Below are 20,377 nucleotides of genomic sequence, written 5' to 3'. Positions count from 1 at the left end.
TCTTACTTTTGACAAACAAGCTGGTCTTGATTATTCAGAAGTGTAGGTTACTATTAGCTAGATCACGTCGCCAATGGTGGTCATTTAAATAGCTAGGATTTGTTATAATGACAATATTCTTTCCGCAAATGTTTAATATTGTATATAGTTTGTAAATTAGGTGTATATAGATTTAATCCGACCACCTGATTCAGTAGGCCCAAAGTATGTCAGGTTTATAAATGGGTCCTTGATTAAGTATAGAATTTTGTTTATAGGTTATAAAGTTGGGTAGTGTTGTTTATGATATATTTTCTATAGGCCGCTGGATCAGTAGGCAGGGATACTAATGCATCCTGCCCAACCTGAACCTGACAAGAAACTCAATGAAGATTGTGTGGTCAGATCGCCATGTTTACCTTCACATCTGAGAATCTCATGTCTGTATCTGGAGTTTCCTAGTAAGGCACCAGGGAAATTGTGCCCATTGTTCCAGAGTTCCTGGGGATGCCAGAATTTGACCCTCATGCCTCATTTCGGCTTACTGGCACCCTCTGGTCTCTTTGCTCTCTCTTTCCGCACCAGTCTCTAATTAGTTTACTGTCCAGTGCATTCTGCTTGATTCACTCCTCTGCGGGTCAAAAGGGGGTGGTGATGGACGGAGCATCTGAACCAATCAAACACTTACACTCAGTCAACAGATCTGGGTTTAATCCATCACCATTCCTTAGCCCACTCTGCCACCCCAGTTCAGACATGGCCATATGCAAATCAGTCTGACCCTGTGCCTCATGGGAACAGTCCAGCCCGAACTGCCAAGCCATGCCTTTCCTGGACGAGAAACAAGCTTCCTAGGACCGGTTTCTGGCATTGCAGCCGTCTTCAGCCAGGCTTGCTTGAATCCAGTGGAAAAGTGAGCAAGGGACTCACGTCTGAGCATACCCTGCCAAGTTATGGCGAACAAAGCGGTACAAAAGGGGGTGGTGATGGACGGAGCATCTGAACCAATCAAACACTCACACCCAGTCAACAGATCTGGGTTTAATCCATCACCGTTCTTTAGCCCACTCTGCCACCCCAGTTCAGACATGGCCATATGCAAATCAGTCTGACCCTGTGCCTCATGGGAACAGTCCAGCCCGAACTGCCAAGCCATGCCTTCCCTGGACCGGAAACAAGCTTCCTAGGACAGGGTCAAACTGATTTGCATATGGCCATATCTGAACTGGGGTGGCAGACTGGGCTAAAGAACAGTGATGGATTAAACCCAGATCTGTTGACTGGGTGTGAGTGTTTGATTGGTTCAGATGCTCCGTCCATCACCACCCCCTTTTGTACCGCTTCACTCCTCTGGCTGCAGTTTTCCCACTGAAGCCTGAGGTGGATATGGCTAACTGGTCTGTGGCTTGTCTATCTCGGACTGGATGTGCTCTTAGAGCCACCAGTAAGATGAGACTGATGCCTCTGCCATGCTCCAGGTCTCTTCTCAATGGTCGTGGAGCTTTCTGCCTGACCTGCTGAATGCTGAACTGACAGGGGTTCTTTTGTCCAACACGTGGAATACGTATTTATTTATTTTGAAAGTTTTATAGAGCGCGAACAAGATCCTTGCGGATATCAGAGCGCTATACAGTCAATAAATGTTACATATACATAAAAGAAAAAGAAGAGGAGATCAATATCAAACATATGTACAGTGGCGTATTATACAAGAACAAACAAAGTAAGAAGTGATAAACGGTCTGTCTCATAGTGTGAGACCGAGGGTCAGTATAATGTCAAGATTGCTTGCTTCTATGTATCATATTCACATGAATTTGGCCATGAGGATGGCTTTTACTTCCTTTTTGAATGAGGCCGTGGAAGGGTTAAGTCTGGTTTCTGGGGGTAAGGCATTCCAAATTCTAGGTGCCATCCCAGAGAAGGATTGGTTATATGTTTTCTTCTTATTGAATTTTTGAGGTTGCAGAAGTAGTTTTTTGGCATTTCTTGAGGGTCTGACCCCCCCCCCCCCCGAGATTGTCAGCTTCTGTACCAAGTAGCTGGGGGCCTTGTGATGCATGGCTTTGTGCGTCATGCATGCAATTTTCAGATGACTTTGGGCTTCCAAGGGTAAGCAGTTCAGGAGTTGTAGATCAGGGGAAATGTGGGAGCTTTGTTTAGAACCAGTTATGAGTCTTGCTGCTGCATTGATTGAGGCTTGTAATGGAGCCGTAGAAGTTTTGGGTAGTCCACACAGAGAGACACATCCGTATTCAACTCTAGGGATTATTAGAGCTTGTACTGCTTGCATGAAGTCATTGGGTGGCAGGAAGGGTTTAATTTTCCGCAGTGTGTGTATCTGGAAGTTTGCTCCCTTTGTAGCACTACTGATATGTTTCTGCATGTTAAGGTTGCTGTCCAACTCACTCATCCATTCTCTCCTCATCACTGGCAAAAGCAGCCTCGTGACCATACTGCTAGTACCAAGTTCTTGCATTCTGCTCTTTCGCAGACGTCTCCATTGAAGGTTTCTGCCACAGATCTCAGTTCAAATCATAGGTCTCTTGCATTGTCTACAACTCATTTTGCTCTTTTTGGCACCAGTGTGTGGATGATCTTCCTAATCTTGCACAATATTCCCCATTTGCTTCCAGGGGTGGCCCAGGCTTCTTCAATCTTTAGGCCACACCCTCTCAATCCAATTCCAAGGACCAGACACTACTTTTCGCAGTCCCTTTAAGTAATGAGCATGGCTCAAAATTCATCACCGCTTCTGCTGGGCTAAGATCATTTGCACTGTGTTTGTTCCTGCTAAAACATAGGCACTCTGGATTCTCCTACCAAGATAATTCAGATGTAGATCCAGGAATATCAAGTGATCTGATAAGTGTCCACAGTACTAATGCGGTAAGACAGCCAAATGAGATGCTTTTAAAATAATGTGCCACAAACTAGCAATCTGCAAAATATCTAACAGGCTCCAAGCAGATTGGACACCGGAAATCATGTACTCATATGGTCACACCTGGATGCTTTTTTCAGAAAATGTTATTCAAAACAAAAGATTGGCCTATGTTATTCAAAACAAAAGATTGGCCTAGGTTGCACCGCACGCCGTTGCTTATATTTTGCCAGTAGCTAGGTACTAATGCCAGGCTCTGGGTTAAGGTCTCCCAACATGATGTCAGGTTTTCATATTCTAGTGAGGCCCAGGAGGTGAAGATTCTCCAGTTTTGAAACAAGCTGCTCTCTAGTCATGCATACACATCAGGCTTCCTAAAGTCACTCAGCAGTAAGGAGTGGTTGTGTGACAATGAGGTCATCAATTCTTCCACATTACTTGAGCAGCTTTTGGTGTTTGGTCCTCTTTATTGCCCTACTGCAACTCCAGTACTGGCACTGCATCCTGTACTGCAATCTTCCAACTCTATCAAAACTCATCCTCTCAGTCATGGCAACCACAAATGTGACAAAGCCGGCGACCCAAAAGAACTAGTAGGATAAATTATTTGAGTGGAGTTTGGTAAGAGAGGGCCCAGGAAACCTGGACAGCACCATAGTTGGCTCTGGGGAATTGAAGTCTATCACAACCAATAAATAATGAAATAGTGACACTTGCTTATTAATAAATTGCCTGAAAGAGTTCAGTGGGAGTGTAGGCATTATGAGCCATGTGAAAAAAGTGATTTTCTCTGATAGAGGACTACCATACTCAGATGAGGGAACCCATAGAGGATCCAATCCCGTTTAAAATTGTACAAGATAAAGCTAACCACAAAGAAAGCTGGTGGTTTAATGATGTACCAGAAGATAAAAATAAATTATTGTTGTTGTATACTAAGTAATATAAAAACTCTATCAGAAAGGCTAGGTCTATATAGTTTAGGGAGAAAATACCCGAAAGCAGAGAACACCGCAAAAGCATTTATTAGGGAACTAAAGGCAAATACATCAAAAGCATTTATTAGGGAACTAGGCAACAAACATCTAAGAGTTCAGAAGCCAAATGCAAATTTGCAGAGTTCTTTGAGAAGAGGAACTTAAAGATTAAGGCCACACTACAAGATGTTTCTAGGCTTAACTACAAACAATGAAAATGAGTGGACTATTGGAAAGAATCAAGCAGTACCTAGTCAATTCACAAATATAAATGAGGAAGCATGCGTCACACTAATAAAAAATAGTAAACCATTCGGATTTTGCGTTGTAATTGACATCACGTAGTAATACCCGCGTTGTGAAGGCATGCGTGGTATTTCTATGCGATGTAACGAATGCTATTCATAGAGGTAAAAAGCCATTAAAACGAGGCTGTTACCAGGCAAGTTGTTACATCGCATGTGAAGTAACTGCGACTACCATTACAACGCAACCCATTATATCGCATGCGCTTTTAAAACGCATGCAATGTTATGGTTATCCACATCGTTGTGAGAAAACTGGGCTGTTCCATTTCCTCACAACGATGTGCACCGCCTCTCTGTCGACGCTGGAACCAGGAGAGAGGAACCACGAGGACAGAGAACGTAATTATTGCTGTATTTAACTAGATGAACAGCTGGCGGGGGAGGGGGTGCATTTTCTTTGCTTACACTAGGGTCCGTGGCACACGTGCTACGCCACTGACTGGAGCCCAACCGCTGAATAGAAACCCATAGAAGATGTTATCCTGATTTTTGCAAACTCCTAAACATTTCACCTTTTCTTTAGAGCTGACAAATGTCTCTGTTACCATTATCTCATTTTCACCCTTTTATCTTGTCAGACAACTCCTAAAATATCCTCCCGGAGGCAAAACCTCAAATAAATACCTCATGATATGTCAACACATGACATGGACAAGGAGGCAAGGATAGACAATGGTCTTAAGGGATCGCCCTCGAATGAGGTCTATTTTATGCAGTAGGCACTGAATCACTTAACAAGTGTTGATGATTTCCTCGCATACTTGCTCACCACAAGCTAATCTAATCCCAGCCAGAAGGAAAGTTCTCAAGCAATGAGTGTTTCAATGTATAATGCGGCATCACTTTGACCACCAATGCGTTAACTGTGGCACCAGATGATAAAAGAGGAGAACAGAATTTTAAACACACACAGTTCCAGCACTTCAGTCCATCATGTACTTTTAAATAGATACAACTATAAAAAGTATAATTTAACATGCATATGAGCACAGTAAGTAGTGTATGCTCCTCTTTCTTCATTGCAAAGTTTTCTGAATGTAAGACGTCTTTACAGAAAGTCATTTTGTTATCACCATTAAGTATATGTTCTTACAATGCATTACCATTTCATGCATCATTTCCAAAGGAAAAGCATTGCCTCCTGGAGATCAGGCGGATGATGTAGGGTTAACAGTATGCTCCATTATGTCCTATGTTTGACCTTAGAAGGAGTTTGATTGGCAAATCAATAACCCTGAATTTTGCAATGAAAATGTGTATGATCATTGGAATTCGACAGAGATCCCGTGGTGAATAAGAAGGATTCTTTAGTAAACAGTATATGTTGTTTTTCCAGGAAGTGGTAAATGGCAGGGGCTCGTGGTTTGGGGTTTGATTGGTGTGCTTCTTTACATCAATTATTTTGTGTTAATGACTTTTTGTATTTTAACCTCAATTTAATTTAATTTTACTAACTTCTGAGATTTTACTTTTGAGTTTGGTGAATTGATTTATTTGACTGAATAACCATAATTAATGTGCGTGTTGCCAATTTTGCCCAAGAGCAATTTACACATGGACAATTAGCAGTGTTATAAAAAATATGAAGATGTATGCAATGGTTCACTTATAAAAACACTGGCCATGGTGATGAAAACTCGGCACTTTGGCATAATTTCAATGGGTTCTCAGAGAATCAGATGGGTGGAGGATTTCGTCCACAACATAAGGGTTGCCACCCGGCCCACACAAAGCATCATGACTCCACCTTGCACAAGCCCTGTGACCTAAAACCAGAATGCAAAGTTCTGCACCATCTCAGCTCGCTGCTCTGCAGTGTACCCTGCTAGTGATTTCAGATACAAACAGCAGCATCACTGATGCTACTTACAGTGCGCTCCCAACGTGCAACTCGCTGCCCCCACTGCAAATACTCACAGGGGAGAGACAACTTTGGTTGTGGTTTAAAAGGCGTACCCTTTATCTTTATTGAAACACAGCTTCAGTGAGAAAAGACGACATAAAAACCATAGTTAAACAGACATTACAAATATGAAAATTCCAGGTCATAAAATAACCACAAAAACAGAGTAAGATTGTACAAGAAATATAAGTGTGGGTAGTACCAGAAGGCCCATATTCCTTATCCATTTCCCCAGCCCTGGGGATTATTAGCAAGCATCCCTTATTGGCAACCCACAATTACACCAACATCTCGTAGAGGATAACCGCTATTCTATACTACTCAGGGCACCGCATAATGCTCTGTCCCCGCCGGGGTACAAGTCTCTAGGCGAATCCCCACCATAATGTTCAGTTCCAGGCATCCAGAGGTAGATCAGAAAATTCCAGGACCGCCAGCAGGTCAGTCCCCCCTTCCCACCTGCCCAGTGCCCACACAAAATAACACAAGCAAATTGCCCAAAATTTTCAACTCCAGGCATCTCGCCCAAAACTCCAGGCATCTTGCCCAAAATGTTCAACTCCAGGCATCCCGGGAGAGCAAAAAGGTCTAGGTTCACCACCAGGTCAGTACCCCTTTTGCCTGACCCGTGCTCACACAACTCAACACCTCTCCAAGGGGTAAGTACAGTAATCAGTCCAAATCATTTGGGCATCCCCCTTTTTCTGCTGCTAGAATTTCCGCCATTTCCGCCTAACTCCAGGGGTGGGTGGGTTGCAATGAGGTGTACTGGAGCGTGGTGGAGAGGAAAAGAGGACAATCTCCTGCCTCACAATGCCTTAAATGTCCTGTTCCGGGCACCTCCTGATGACATCACGACCTGCCTTTAGAGGCAGAACAAACAACGTACTCCCACATTGGCTCGCTCCAGCTCGTGGAGAGATTAACGGCGCCCCTCAGTATTTAACTGGGGGCGCCAGGGCATTCTGTGCTTGGGTGAATCACCTGATCTTTTCCAACTCCCTTCTGGGTTTTTAGAACTTAAACAACCCCCTAGACAAGCAAAAGATTTCATTGTGCTTTCTCTTTTTCGATTGAGAGTGAAAATAAGCCTATTTGTTAGAAGCTTAGACATACATTGGCATTAGTTCGTGTGTGGAGATGGAAGGAAATGAACGTTCAGGATGACCAGTTCACAAAAAGTTAAGGAAGGTAACTGCGACCTTCTCGATGTATGAGACTCTGGGGAGTAATCTTAGTCCCGGATTTACTTTTTCAGTGGAGATCAAGATGTCATCTCAGAGGCAGCACACACAGAATGAGCCTGATCAGGCCCGGCTCCAGGAATTTTTATTTGGGTGGGCCAAGGGTGCATTTGGGTGGGCCACTGCGGGCTCGATTTGTTGCATAGATGTCTGGGCAGGCCTGCTTCAGAGCCCGCCTTTATCACTTCTTAGTCTTACAAGGCCCAGTAAGACGCACTCTTTTCCAAATCTCTTTCTATATATGATCATTCTCAAAAAATGTTTTTTCCATGTAATGTTCCTTTGATGGGAAGTGGAGGTTTTCTGAGGTGGGAGTATCAGGCTAGTGACACTTAGCAGGCTCCCTCTGTGCGAGCCTTCACGGAGAATCCCTCTTCATTACTACCTAGACCTGACTCCAGACTCTGCCACGCACTCCCTTACAGGTTTGATTATCCACTACTCCTCTCCAGTGCACCTTATCTCACAGCTAACCTTGGGCCCCAGCCCCATATCAGGCACCATTGGGCTTCACTTTCATTTTTCCGGGTAAAAACACTAGTAAAGTCACCTTCAAACTTAAAATATTGAATGTAGCAGTAAATATAATTAGTACGCACTTTAAAGTATGTTCCACAGTAGCCCTTATGACCCGGCTGCTAAATAAATAAACAACAACAGAAAGGCCATGACAGGGCTGGCTTTATAGTGCTGATACAAAAGTCTTTTTTGGTGCCACACCTTCCAACAGTGCCCCTCATCTCTCCGTAGCCCCCCTCATTGGCCACCTTCTCAAACTCCCTCACTGCCACCCTCCAACAAAGCCCCTCATCTCTCCGTAGCCCCTCCCCCTCATGACCTCCTCCTCAGACTCCTTCACTACCACCCTCCTCCAGCGCCACTCATCTCTCCGTAGCCCTTCCCTCAAATGCATTTCATTTGTTGTATAGTGCTACTCATATCAGTGTAGGGTGTCACAGTACTTTACATCACGCACACATTATACTGAGACAATCAATCATGCAGGTATGTAAATCAGTCTGCAGGGAATGTCACATAAGCCATTGAGGATTACAAGGTGCAGGAATCACGTCATCCATACTGATGGGCAGTATATTTTAAGAGGGTTTGGTCTGGGAAAAGACAACCGTAGGATTTAAAGAGTATTTCATGAGGGTCAGCTTTACTGATAAAAATGTATATCTGCCCAAACATACTCATTTTGGCAACATTAGAATAATGAAAGACTGAGGAAGTTCTAACTATATCACAAAACAAAAAAAGCAAAGTTCTAACTCTACCGTTCATATTTATTTGCAGCTCTTTGGTGACAGTTCATTGGTCACTGTTTTATGTTAGGGTTGTAACTTCTGAACTGCAAGTAACACAAGGATCTCTGTGAAAAAGGCAGTAACCCACTGAGCTTCCACATAAAATACAGTTCATCTGTATTTAAAAACGACTAACAGACAAATGATTGTTCTCCAGCAGGATCATTATTCACCAGGGTTATCTGGGCATTTTCTATTGTCATATTGTTGAACTGCGTCAGCCATGATAATGATAAAAATTGTTCAAATTAAGCACACACTGACTTTATTTATTAACTGTACAATGAACTAAAATAATTAAAGTAAAAAACATAAAAGCAAACAGCTAAAAAATAACCACTGTAAAAAATATGAAGTCATCTAATAAAGTGTAGTTTCTGTGCCAAAAAGTATGTGTCCTGCTGGGCCTGTGCAGATTTAAAAAAGAAAAACAAATAGTAACATATTCTCTTACCTACTGCATGAAACAAACTTTGTGTCACAGCCTGATCTGATATGCAGCTGCAGGGGTCAGGAAAGGTGAATAGGATTAAAGAAACTTTTCTCCTGCACCGCATAGAAAATGAAATATCTACACTGCCGAACAGTAGGCAAAGGTGACCGTTGTCGCCTTTTGCCAGTGGAGATGAATGGGTGAAAAAAATAAACAAAGCCTTGTTAACATATCAATGGTCTTTTAACGACCTGTAAAGTACACGGGTGCGGCTGCGATAATCTCAAGTACTCTGTGTCTGTGTGTGTGCGCGCGCCAGGGAAGCTGTCTCAGCCCGGGCGCACACACACAGACACCCTTTGAGGCCAATTCCGTTGCGCTCCTGCCTTCAAGCCCTCACTGCGAGGGCCAAGGCTCCTGTTTGGGTGGGCCAGGCTCATGTTTGGGTGGGCCAGGCTCATGTTTGGGTGGGCCCGGCCCACCCGGCCCACCCTCTAGAACCAGGCCTGAGCCTGATGGCCGTGGAGTGGCAGGTGACGAGTCATTAATATGATATTTTAGGCAATAAGCAATCTCGAATGAGAGAGGAAAAAGCAATTTACCTGAAGTATCCGGATTGAATAGGTTTTCCGTGCTGGCCACTTGTCCCTGCTGATGGAGGGTGCCAGTCGGAGACCTCTGGCTGGCAATCAGAATCCTGCTCTTTGCAGATGGCAATCTGGAAACAGCGCCCAGGCCCAGCTGAGGTTTCAGGAGCATAGCCGGCCGATAAAAGCCGGATGTGACGTCATAATGGGAGTACGGTGGGGAACAGAAGTCCTCTTTCCCAGGCCGTTCTGCCACCTATGCAAGGAAAATATATAGAAAAGTCATTCAATACAAGTAAAAAATAAGTACATCAGATAGATTGCCACCTGGTTATTTTCATAGAGGTATGATAAGTATTTTAATGTTCTGCCAATACACAAAAAAAAGGAAAATCAACTAAACCGGTTATTTTTTTCATTTTCTGTACATACTTTAAAAAGTAAAACATAGAAACACTTTGAACAGCTGCCTTAATGATCCAGTGTTGACAATTACCATAAACAAAACCAGAGAGGCCATGTACAAATTAATACAGAGATCTCATATAAAGTTCTCAGTAATTATCATGTCCAGTTCTTGGCAGAATCTTAAAAAGTAAACTGATGGCTGGATTTTTTTCCTAAGGAAGGAGGCCACCCTAAACAATAAATGCCTTCTTAAGTACTGACCTTCCGTAAGCGGCTTATCCTATAGTTGACCTCGTATGTGATTTATCTTAAACTTAAATTTAAGATAGGCCACAAAAGGCCAAAGGTCTGATTTTATTTTATATTGTAAATTAAGTTGTTCTGTAGACTGACCATATGTCTCCTGGCCACTTTTAAGATCGTCCTCTGTTATTGGTATTAAGGATACTACTTGCAGTGTGAGGGGTAGGGGGTAAGATAGAGTCAGGGACACGGCCCCTTGAGGCCAGGAATGGGGCAATATCACTGGTCATACAGGATGCTTGGTCCTTTTAATCGGTCGGGTCGTTTTGATAGACAAATATCAGTTGAAGAAGGTTAACTCAAAGAGCTCTGTTTTCAGGTTGTTCTTTTCTTCCATCAATAATTGTACATACTCATGTATACGCACTAACCTACCTTATGTACTATCCTAATCTACAACAGAACAGTCAATTGGTATAATAATAATACTGCGTCTTGTAAAGTGCATAGCTCCTTCTTGTGAAGTGTCCCAGCACTGGGTTACTGATTTATTAGAGAAAAAGTGGTGCCCTTACAGCTGGATCAGTCTTAACCTGACCCAAAGAGCCAGGTTTTCATTTTTTTCTGAAAAGAGTTTCAGAGGGATCTAGCCGGATTCCAGCTGGGAGAGAGTGCCAAATTTTTGGTGCAAGGCGACTGAAGGCACTGCCTCCAATTCTAGCTCTTTTACATTCAGGAATGAAGGCCTGTTTTTCTTTGGCCGATCTTAAGTTCCTAGTTGGAACATAAGGGGGAATCCTTGACTTCAGGAAAGAGGGGCCTTGAGAAGTGAGAGCCTTGTAGCAATAGCAGAGAGCTTTAAATGTAACTCTCTGTTTCACTGGCAGCCACTGCAGTTTCTCAGAGAGGTACTGATGGAGGCACGCTTCGGAAGTCTGAGCAGTGCCCAAGCTGCCGCAGTCTGGACCCGTTGAAGTCTGTTCAAACGGGACTGAGATGCGCCCATGTAGAGGGCATTACAGTAATCCAGCTTGATGGTCGGGTGTACAGATGGTGGTTGTCTTCTCCACCATCATCAGTTGCAAATACATCACCAGAACAAAGACAATCTTGAAATGCACCACATGCTCTGTACCTTTGTTGGCATGTCTGGTGATATCCTTGTCTCTTATAGGGTCATGCCTCATTCCTTGTGGCCCTACTCAGCATTTTTCAGGATATCCAATCCTTAGTAGGTGTGTAGTTTTGATGTAGGCCTGCACATCTAGGTTGATGACGTTAGGACATGTAAGAGTTTTAAACATTGACAACCAAAGTTGTCCCATGTTGGTTGATATCACCCACCAATAAAATTGGCAATTGGAGTTATGAACAAAAAAAGAAGCTTTCTTTCAAGAAATGCATTCCTCTTTCTTGGACTCATCATCTGAATTTTCTTTTTAACCAAAATGAGGATTTTGCCTCTATTTTTCTATTCTTGAACCCTCTTCTCAGTTCCACTTGGTTGAGTAATGTGATTTTTTTTGCCGTAAGTAAGACATATTACATATATACGTTAGAAATGTTAACCTCACATAATTCCAAATCGATGACTGACACTGTAGTCAAACAAAAGAAGCAACAGATAAAGCAGGTGTAAGAAGAAAACAATCAGAGCTGAAATTTAAGAGACAACAACAATTTCCCATTTTGGAAGTTTAAAATAAAGAAGAAATTGATATCTAGAATAAAGCCATAATAGAGCATCGCTACTCCCATTGGAGACCGGTCCAAATCCTATTAATTTTAAACCAAGAGCGCCGCCCTCTAGCTTTAGCCAGGGCAAGTTCCATCTCGTACACCTGTCTGAGTAGAACCCAAACCTCATTAACCTTTGGACTAACATTGTCAATCCAGACTCTGGCGACACATATTCGAGCACATGCTATAATGATGGTAGCAACAGGTTCACATAGCTAGCAGCTTCGCTTTTAATCCCCAAAAAATATTTCTTTCTCAGTAAGCTGAAACATTGGGCAGAGAAGTGGACTAAGAATACTGGAGAGCCCACTACAAAAACTGTTCAGACATGGGCAGTCAACATACATGTGCGGCATAAAGTTTACATTTCAGACAAAATGGCTTATCGGAAGATCGAGAGGCCCACTTGGATATAACCTCCGGTGTATAATATAGCATATATACTATCCGGTGCTGTTGTAACTTTAAATTAACCGATGTTACCACTCGATCTAATACGCCCATAGACTCCAGTATTTCCTCAGCCACTATTTCAGCCCTAAGAACCCGACTTAATTTAGCCGCAATCCGTAGGCTATCATCACTGGCGATTGCAAGAAATTTCTGATAAACTACACCGCTAGAACCTCGGCCAGAGCACGTATATATTCCAGACAATATTCCCAACGAGTTTGGCGTTACTAATATATTTTTGCCTTGTATGAAAAAATCCCAAATTTGTAAATACTTAAAGAACGTACTTTGCAGAAGACCAAACTTATCTTTAAGTGAGGCAAAAGAGTAAACCTCCGCGTCCATCATATAGTTGACCGAGCCGGGTGAAGCCCTTACGCTGCCAGCCTTTCCCAATAGGATCTTGAAAGACATCCGGCAGCATAGGGTTGCCCCATAGCACCGTACATTGATGCAACGCAGGGAATGAGTATTGCTTACAAATATCTTTCCATATCCGGATAATGTCTTCAACTACCTTAAACTTCACTTGCTTGTAGTAGTTAGGGTCGGAAGTCTTCCACAGCATGAATCCAACCAATGGGCCACAGGCTAACTGGTAACACAGCAAGGCTGGACCAGCATCCAATCCGCAAAGCCTGACACGGATCCGACCTACAAAGACAGCCCAGTAGAGCCTGAAATCTGGGAGCTTAAAACCCCCTCGTACATACTGTAGTTTCATAAGCTTGAGAGCGCTCCTGGCATGTCTGTAAGCCCAAATAAAGCTACCTATGACACTGTCTAATCTCTTTTAAAAAGACCAAGGAACCTGCAAGGGTATTGAACAATATAAATATAAAAACTTTAAAAGAATGTTCATTCTTATGACGTTGTACCTCTCATATATGCTTAGCGGGAGCTGATTCCAACTACGCAGTTTAGCCGATGTTATCTTCAGAAGGGGTTCATAGTTCAGAGATACAATATCATCGACCTGGCTGCTAAGACATACACCAAGATAGGTAGCTGTTTGTGTAACCCCTAATGCTAAAGGCAGAGCTACCGATTTAAAGTTTACAACTGTCTGAATTTTGGCTAGATTCAGCTTATAGCCCAAGAAAGAGCCAAATAGCTCAGCCTCTTGCATAATGTGAGCAATAGCATCTCCAGGATTAGCAGAAAAGACTGCTATATCATCAGCATATCCAGTTACCTTAAGTTCCATATCGTTGAGACACACTGGGGAGATCCTTCCATTTAACCACAAATGCCTTATAAATGGCTCAATGTAGAGGGTGAAGAACAGGGTGAACAGTGGGCATCCCTGCTGTGTCCCCCATTGAACAACAAAAAGGGCAGATGTCATGCCATTCAATTTAATTGCAGCAACTGGCTTTTTATACAGCTTCTGTACAGAAGAGATAAACTTGGGGCCGAGACCGAATGTCGTCATGGTATGCCATAGAGCCTCCCAGGCCACTCTATCAAACGCCTTTTGCGCGTCGAGCATAACCATGCCTATCTGATTGCTAAGTTTGCAAGAGACGTCAAAGGCAGCTATAGCAGTACTAATATGGGCCGTTGTGTGTCTACCAGGGACGAGGCCATTCTGCTGCTATGAGACTAGAGAAGATTTTGCCATCAGCATTAATTAAAGATATCGGACGATAAGAACTTCTATCGTCAATCAGCTTCCCCTTCTTAAGGAATACCACAATATTGGTAACACTCCATGAAGCAGGAGCGTCGCCCTCATCAGTGATATCAATACTCAACTGCATAAAAACTGGTGCTCATATATCCCTGAAAGTTTTGTAAAATTCAGGCGGGATAGCATCCTCGCCAGCCGCCTTTCCGGAGGGTAGAGACTTAATAGCATCTTCGACCTCAATTAGCTCTATATCTTTCTGTAACTCATCGAAGTCTAAAAAGTCAAGTTGAGGCAGACGACCCTCCTGTAAATATTGATGGAAAGTATATTTGTTAAATGGAGCAGACTCAGAATATAAGTCGGCGTAAAACAATCTAAACTGCTCCACTATATCCTGTGGCTGAGTAAAAGACAAACCACCATCTCCTTTAATGAGTTTAATTTTAAACCTAGCATTTTGGTCGACGATCTGAATTGCCAACAGGCACCCCCACCCATCCCATTATTCATATTGCAAAGTTTTGTGCTTGTCTTAATTAATAGCAATATTATCCATTAGCCCTCTATTGATTTTAGATTGGGCTTTTAAGAGCCAAAGATACATTAACTGAGCTCCTGGATCCATAACTACGATTGCCTCAGTGTGTTGGCACTCTAGGTCTAAGTAATCACGCCGATCCTGTTCTGCCGCTTCTGTTGCCCACCGATTTTGTGCTAAAATAAACTGAAAAGTCACCCCCCTGACAAAAGCTTTCATACAGTACCATACACTTGTAATATTGGCTGTGCCAAGATTGTTACTCAAATACTCCTTCAGTGCCCTTCTAATATGTACCTGGTACTCAAGATTGCTAAATAAGTGTCTGGGAAGTGAAAAAGCCAGAGACACCTTTCTAGCTCCAAACTGTTTTTACAAAGTTAGCATTACTGGATTGTGGTTGGATGTAATTTTTGAGGCAGACCTCTCCCGTGTGTTTTTCACCAATAATCTCTAAATAAAGATCATGTCAATACAGGAATAATGTTTATGTGGATTAGAGTAAAATGTATACCCTGGCAGTGTTGGAAACAGTATCCCCAGGCATCATCGAGCTGATGTATGTGCAGTAATTACAGCAGTGCTGCTCTGGTCCTGACCATTCTGGTCCGTGCCTTGCTATTGGTAGTATCTAAATTACTATCCATAATACAATTGAAATCAATACGGAAATAATGTTTATGTGGATTAGGGTAAAATGTATACCCTGGCAGTGTTGGAAACAGTATCCTCCAGGCATCATTGAGCTGATGTATGTGCTGTAATTCCAGCAGCGCTGCTCTGGTCCTGACCATTCTGGCCCATGCCTTGCTATTGGTAGTATCTAAATTACTATCCATAATACAATTGAAATCACACAGAAGGATCAAATACCTGGCCCACCCCAATAATTTGGCGCTTAAATAGTCAAAGATATCGGGCCAATCGAATTAGGACCGTAGACAGCACAAATCGTAGCTATACGGCCTGCTATCAGCAACTGAGCTATTGCCCATCTTCCCTTGGGATCTTCTGATTTACATAAAAAGTGGCGTTAGGGTCCTAGATTTCAGTATGGCGACCCCAATTATGGAAACTGCTTGCGAAGTACATACTAGTATGTCATAACCAAGTTGTCCCAACAGTGACCTGTTTTTGTGGGCTAGCTGAGTCTCGGTTAAGCCAAGTAGGTGTGGTTTTAATATGCGAAGGTCCCTCCCGATTAAACGTAGTTTACGCGGTTGATTCAGCCTGCGATGTTTCAACACATACATTTTAAGTCAAACATTGCATAATTTTAATTTGCCCACTTCCCACCTGATTCCAAAATCTAATGTCTTGATTGTAGCACCTACACTTCTAACTATTGAATGGCTATTTAACCCTCCACCCTCCCCCTCCCCTCCAATCACCTGGTGATAAGCCGCTATCAGACATACCAACCCCCCTCCCAGCCCTTGTGAAGGCCTCCCCCAGTGCCTATAGAAAGGAATCATCCCTTCCCTTGCTGTCGCTGGCTGACAGCTTAAGGAGTACATCCGGCCGCACCCCCCTACAACTCATGGCCTCTATCCTCCCCCAACACAGAAAAGAAAAAAGTTAATGCCTCAGGCATAGAACAAAATTCAGCAGTCATTTGAAAATTTTGAAAATTCGAAACAATATATGTATATTTTTTTAAAGAAGCTAGAATTTGAAAATTTCAAAAGTTTGAAAGAAGGAAAGCATTGAACAAGAAAGAGGAAACAAAAAGAGAGAAAGAGCAATTCCATGCTTATTTTACATATTTGAAAATTGTATACTTTTAGCCAGCAGATTCAGGCTGCCATTACGAGAGAGCTTGTATAGCATCATGCACAGCATTAAAAAAATACAAGTGTTCATTTCTTATAATCTTCAGACGGGCTGGCTCCTGTAAATAGACTTGTGAACAGACAGCCTTGAAGGGATCGATTAACTGCCACAGCTTCCAATGCCTGTCCGCTGTGGACTGCCCTCATCGAAAGGAAGATGGCACAGATTGAGTCCGCTATGGAGGACGCCTCTCGCTACCTTCCCAAGGCTGACACTGTGGCCCCGGGGCTCTGCCCCGCCCTATGGACTGTTCTCAGGCATGATAGTGCAGGAACACAAAAGCACTTGACGTTTCTCCACTTACCTTGCTAAGGAGAGCGGAGCAACTTTTTATGGCGTAATGGTGGCTAAAGAGCAGGTATTTTGAACTGTCCTGAATACCTCAATGTGGCGGCTGGGCTCGGCTACCACTCGTAATTCTATTTATGCGAGTGGAGCGGCACAGTGGTATTATGCTGGGCTGCTTTTTTACTCTTCATATGCACCTGGCTTCCCATTAACGACTCTTGGATACCGGCACACGCCTGTAGTGCTCTGTAAGGCGATGGCTCCACAGCGAACTGCTGCCCCCAAAGGATGTGGGCATGTAGGGGAGTCAGCTGCAGGAACAGTGGGAGCAGCGGTGATAACTCCACATCGGCCGAAAATGATGTCAGCACTGGTAGTAGGAATGGGAGTCTCGATGCGGCTGTGAACTCGGCTACCTGCTCCCAGCTTGGGCATCCGATTCTATGGTTGCTACACTCAGGGCCAGTGGTTTGCTTCGGTTCTGCAGTTCTGAAAATTCCATTCCTGGGCTTGAGATGTCTGATGCCCTGATCTCTGCAGTGCAGGAAGGCTGGGGAGGAAAAGGCAATCCCCTGTGCTGCTCAACCATGGATATAGTAACACCAACTCCTGTACAGCAGAGGAGTGGTTACCCCTCGACAGACTCTAATGGTATTGAAGCTTCTCCAAAGACCGGCAGAGAAGGAGAAAAAGAGAGCCACTTCGTACAAATCAATCTGGTGGCTTAGAATCAAGAGATTGAAGCTTCCCAGTACTACCTGCCATTCAGCCTGTCTGGCAATACAAGCACAGTCTCATCTACGGCTTTGTGCCAATAGTGTAAACATCACTATGCCCAAAGATGTGGACCCTAACTCTCAAGCTGACACAATCTCTGGCCAGGAGAGCCAAATGCCATCACCTACATTCAGCAACAATGGTGGGCCAGAGCCATCTGCTGGCTCCGTGCATACTCACCCTGACAATGTTCCTTCGGATACTCCGGGTGGGGTCTACTGGGGTCCGCAACTCAGTCAGCAAATACAACCGGTGATGATGGCGAGATTGAGGACACCTCTGTACTAGATACATCTAAAGCACGTACCCCGGCGGGGGAGAAATGTCTAAAGGGGAGAGGTGCCAAAAACATCAGTGGGGTTAAAGGTGGCAAAGGTGGAAAAGGCTGTGGTGGTACTAAACTTCCACCTACTACTACAGTTGGAGGACTTAAAGACTCTGCCCCGAGCAGCACAACAGTTGAATTCGGCTTTAGCCCTCTCTGCAAATGGGTGGCATCTAAAGGAGATTTAAAAGCCATCATTTCACGACTCTCCAATACCAGTAACGCTGCACCTTTTGTACATGCGGTGCCTACGGCAGATGAGAGAGGAGATCCACTAATATCCTCTTGCCCATGAATGAATTCTACAGTTTTGCCAAAGACCAACAACCAACTGGACAGCCCCAAAGGGAATCTGGGAAGAGAGTCTGAGGCGCTCTTGCCAGCATCTGCCCCCACTGTAGGGCCATCAATGGGTCTCTCAAGCATGATGTGCCCTCTCTGTCCAAAATCTTGCAGGCTATCTATTCAGAGACCCGAGGCTCTAGAATATTATCTTCAAGCAAAAGCAGATAGCCGGGAGATTAAACAAGCTCTCACAGAGGTCACCAGTAAGGTCGCCTTACTGTCCTCAGATGTCACAGAATTGCAAGAACGGGTTGCAGCATTTGAGGAAGCTAACACCTACACCTCAGGAGCAGCTAAAGCTTGCGAAAGATGGCATTTTTACAATCTAAGGTCGAGGACCTTGAAAATCGCCTACGGTGGCATAATCAACGGGTTTTTGGTATACCGAAGGGGAGAGAAGGCTCAGACCCACGGGCATACTTTGTTATTCTGTTTCAGCAAGCATTTCCAGAGTTGGCAGACTGGGATATGGACTCGCAAATCCAGCGTGCACACCAATTACCTCTTACTGTTCTGCAAGGGAGTCAAGTCAAGTCACTCCAGCCACGCCCAGTTCAGGTATTCTTGGGTAACTTTCTGCTATGCCAAGCGATCGATGTTAAAGCACGTCCCTCTACTCCAGTCAAATTAGATACTATTACAATGTTTGTGTGTTCAGATCTGAGTAATTTGACATTAACACAGATATCTTCACTCAAGCATTATCCGTAGTTGAAATGCACAACAGCATATCACTGAGTAGCAATAGTTTGAGAGGCAGAAACCTGGACACACTGGAAAGAGAGCTATGCCTTGCAAAGGAGCTGCGTTTCACAAAAACAGACATTCACAGAAGCAGGCACTATCCATCCCTAAAGAACAGTACAGACAATGCTGCATCTATGACGCTCACAGATCCTGCAAAGATGTCTTTTGCTAGTTGTACGAATAGGTCCATTGCCCACGCACAAAACACCAGAAATCACTCCCCAAACAAAACACTTGCAGCAATTATATGTCCCTTCTTTCCAGAAAGGTTTGAAACTTTATACATCAACTCATCTGCACTTCTACTTCCATAAAAACTATGCCATATTGCATTCCAGAATTAATCTGCCAATAGAAAATCGCAAGGATTTCATGTCATTATGCTGTTTTTCCTAGTTGATCAGCGTGTCATGATCATCAGTGGCAAACGTTTCCGGAGTTTGGATTTTGGGAACGCCAGCTACCTTGACCTGCCATAGTAAATAGTTTTTAAAATTCAGAGAATTAAGAATGTGGCAGTGAGGATGGCCTGCAGACTGCACAAGTTCAGTCATGCTTACTGCACCAGTTCCTGGATAACCAAATAATCCTCTTTAGGTTGCTTTGTACCAGCACCATTGGTGCTTTCCAGGGAAAAGACTGGCCTTTTTATTCTGTCAAGTGGCACCTTAGGGTACCGTAGATCTGAGGTACTACATCTGTTGAACATTCCATACCATCACATGTAGATGCTGGAAGGAGGTCGGTGAAGGAGATAAAGCTTTCTGGGTCCTTGTTCTGAAATAGTGGTATAGTCTGCCACTCCACCCTTGGTGTATTTCTAATCTCTTGCTTTTTCACCAGGCCCTAAAGTTGAACCATTTCTTATAACTTTCTCTATTGTGTACTTCTTTTTGTCTATCTTGCTTACCACTCTGAGGTGCATACTGCCAAGATTTCCAACCATATGTTCAAGCTTTATAAATAAATAAAAATAGAAGATTAGCAAGCCCATTAAAGCATCCGACCTCTCTACATTTTTTCTTTTAAAAGAAAATCCTAACTTACCCTACTGGTTCTTAGTCTTCCCTTCACAAAGCATAACTTGGAGATTTGAGGGGCTCCTGGGTGTGTTCAAAGAACACTCAGATAAAAAAAATGTACTGCTTTGTTTTATTCAAAGCACATCAAGTCAAAATGCAGAAGGGGCTATTATGAAATCTAAATCTTTCATTTTGGCACATTTCTCGATGTTCTATGCTGTTGCGCGAGTCATATTTATTGGAATGTTCAATCAGTGGGCTTGCTATTGCAAATGTTGCTTGTTTTCACTTCAGAGCTTTACAGACCTCCCATTTTTCGTTTCAACCATTGTGGACCATCCCATTGGATGCTTTCCCAATCCTTCCTTTCATCCTACTAGGGTTTGTTGCAACCTCCTAC

At 43.4% G+C, this 20,377-nt stretch overlaps 1 protein-coding gene across 1 annotated transcript in view; it reads right to left on the bottom strand.

Moving 5' to 3' along the window:
- MTUS2 (microtubule associated scaffold protein 2) overlaps nucleotides 1–20,377 on the bottom strand; it is a 1,701,731-nt gene that overhangs the window by 1,034,188 nt on the left and 647,166 nt on the right. The window contains exon 6 of the mRNA XM_078657132.1: nucleotides 9,641–9,881. Within this exon, the coding sequence (XP_078513258.1) occupies nucleotides 9,641–9,881 (241 nt within the window). The remainder of the gene's footprint in view (nucleotides 1–9,640; nucleotides 9,882–20,377) is intronic.

The sequence above is a fragment of the Lissotriton helveticus genome, chromosome 8, assembly GCF_964261635.1.
Source record: "Lissotriton helveticus chromosome 8, aLisHel1.1, whole genome shotgun sequence".
Classification (NCBI taxonomy): domain Eukaryota; kingdom Metazoa; phylum Chordata; class Amphibia; order Caudata; family Salamandridae; genus Lissotriton; species Lissotriton helveticus.
Note: the sequence above shows the minus strand (reverse complement) of the source record. Positions and strands in the feature narration are given on the sequence as shown.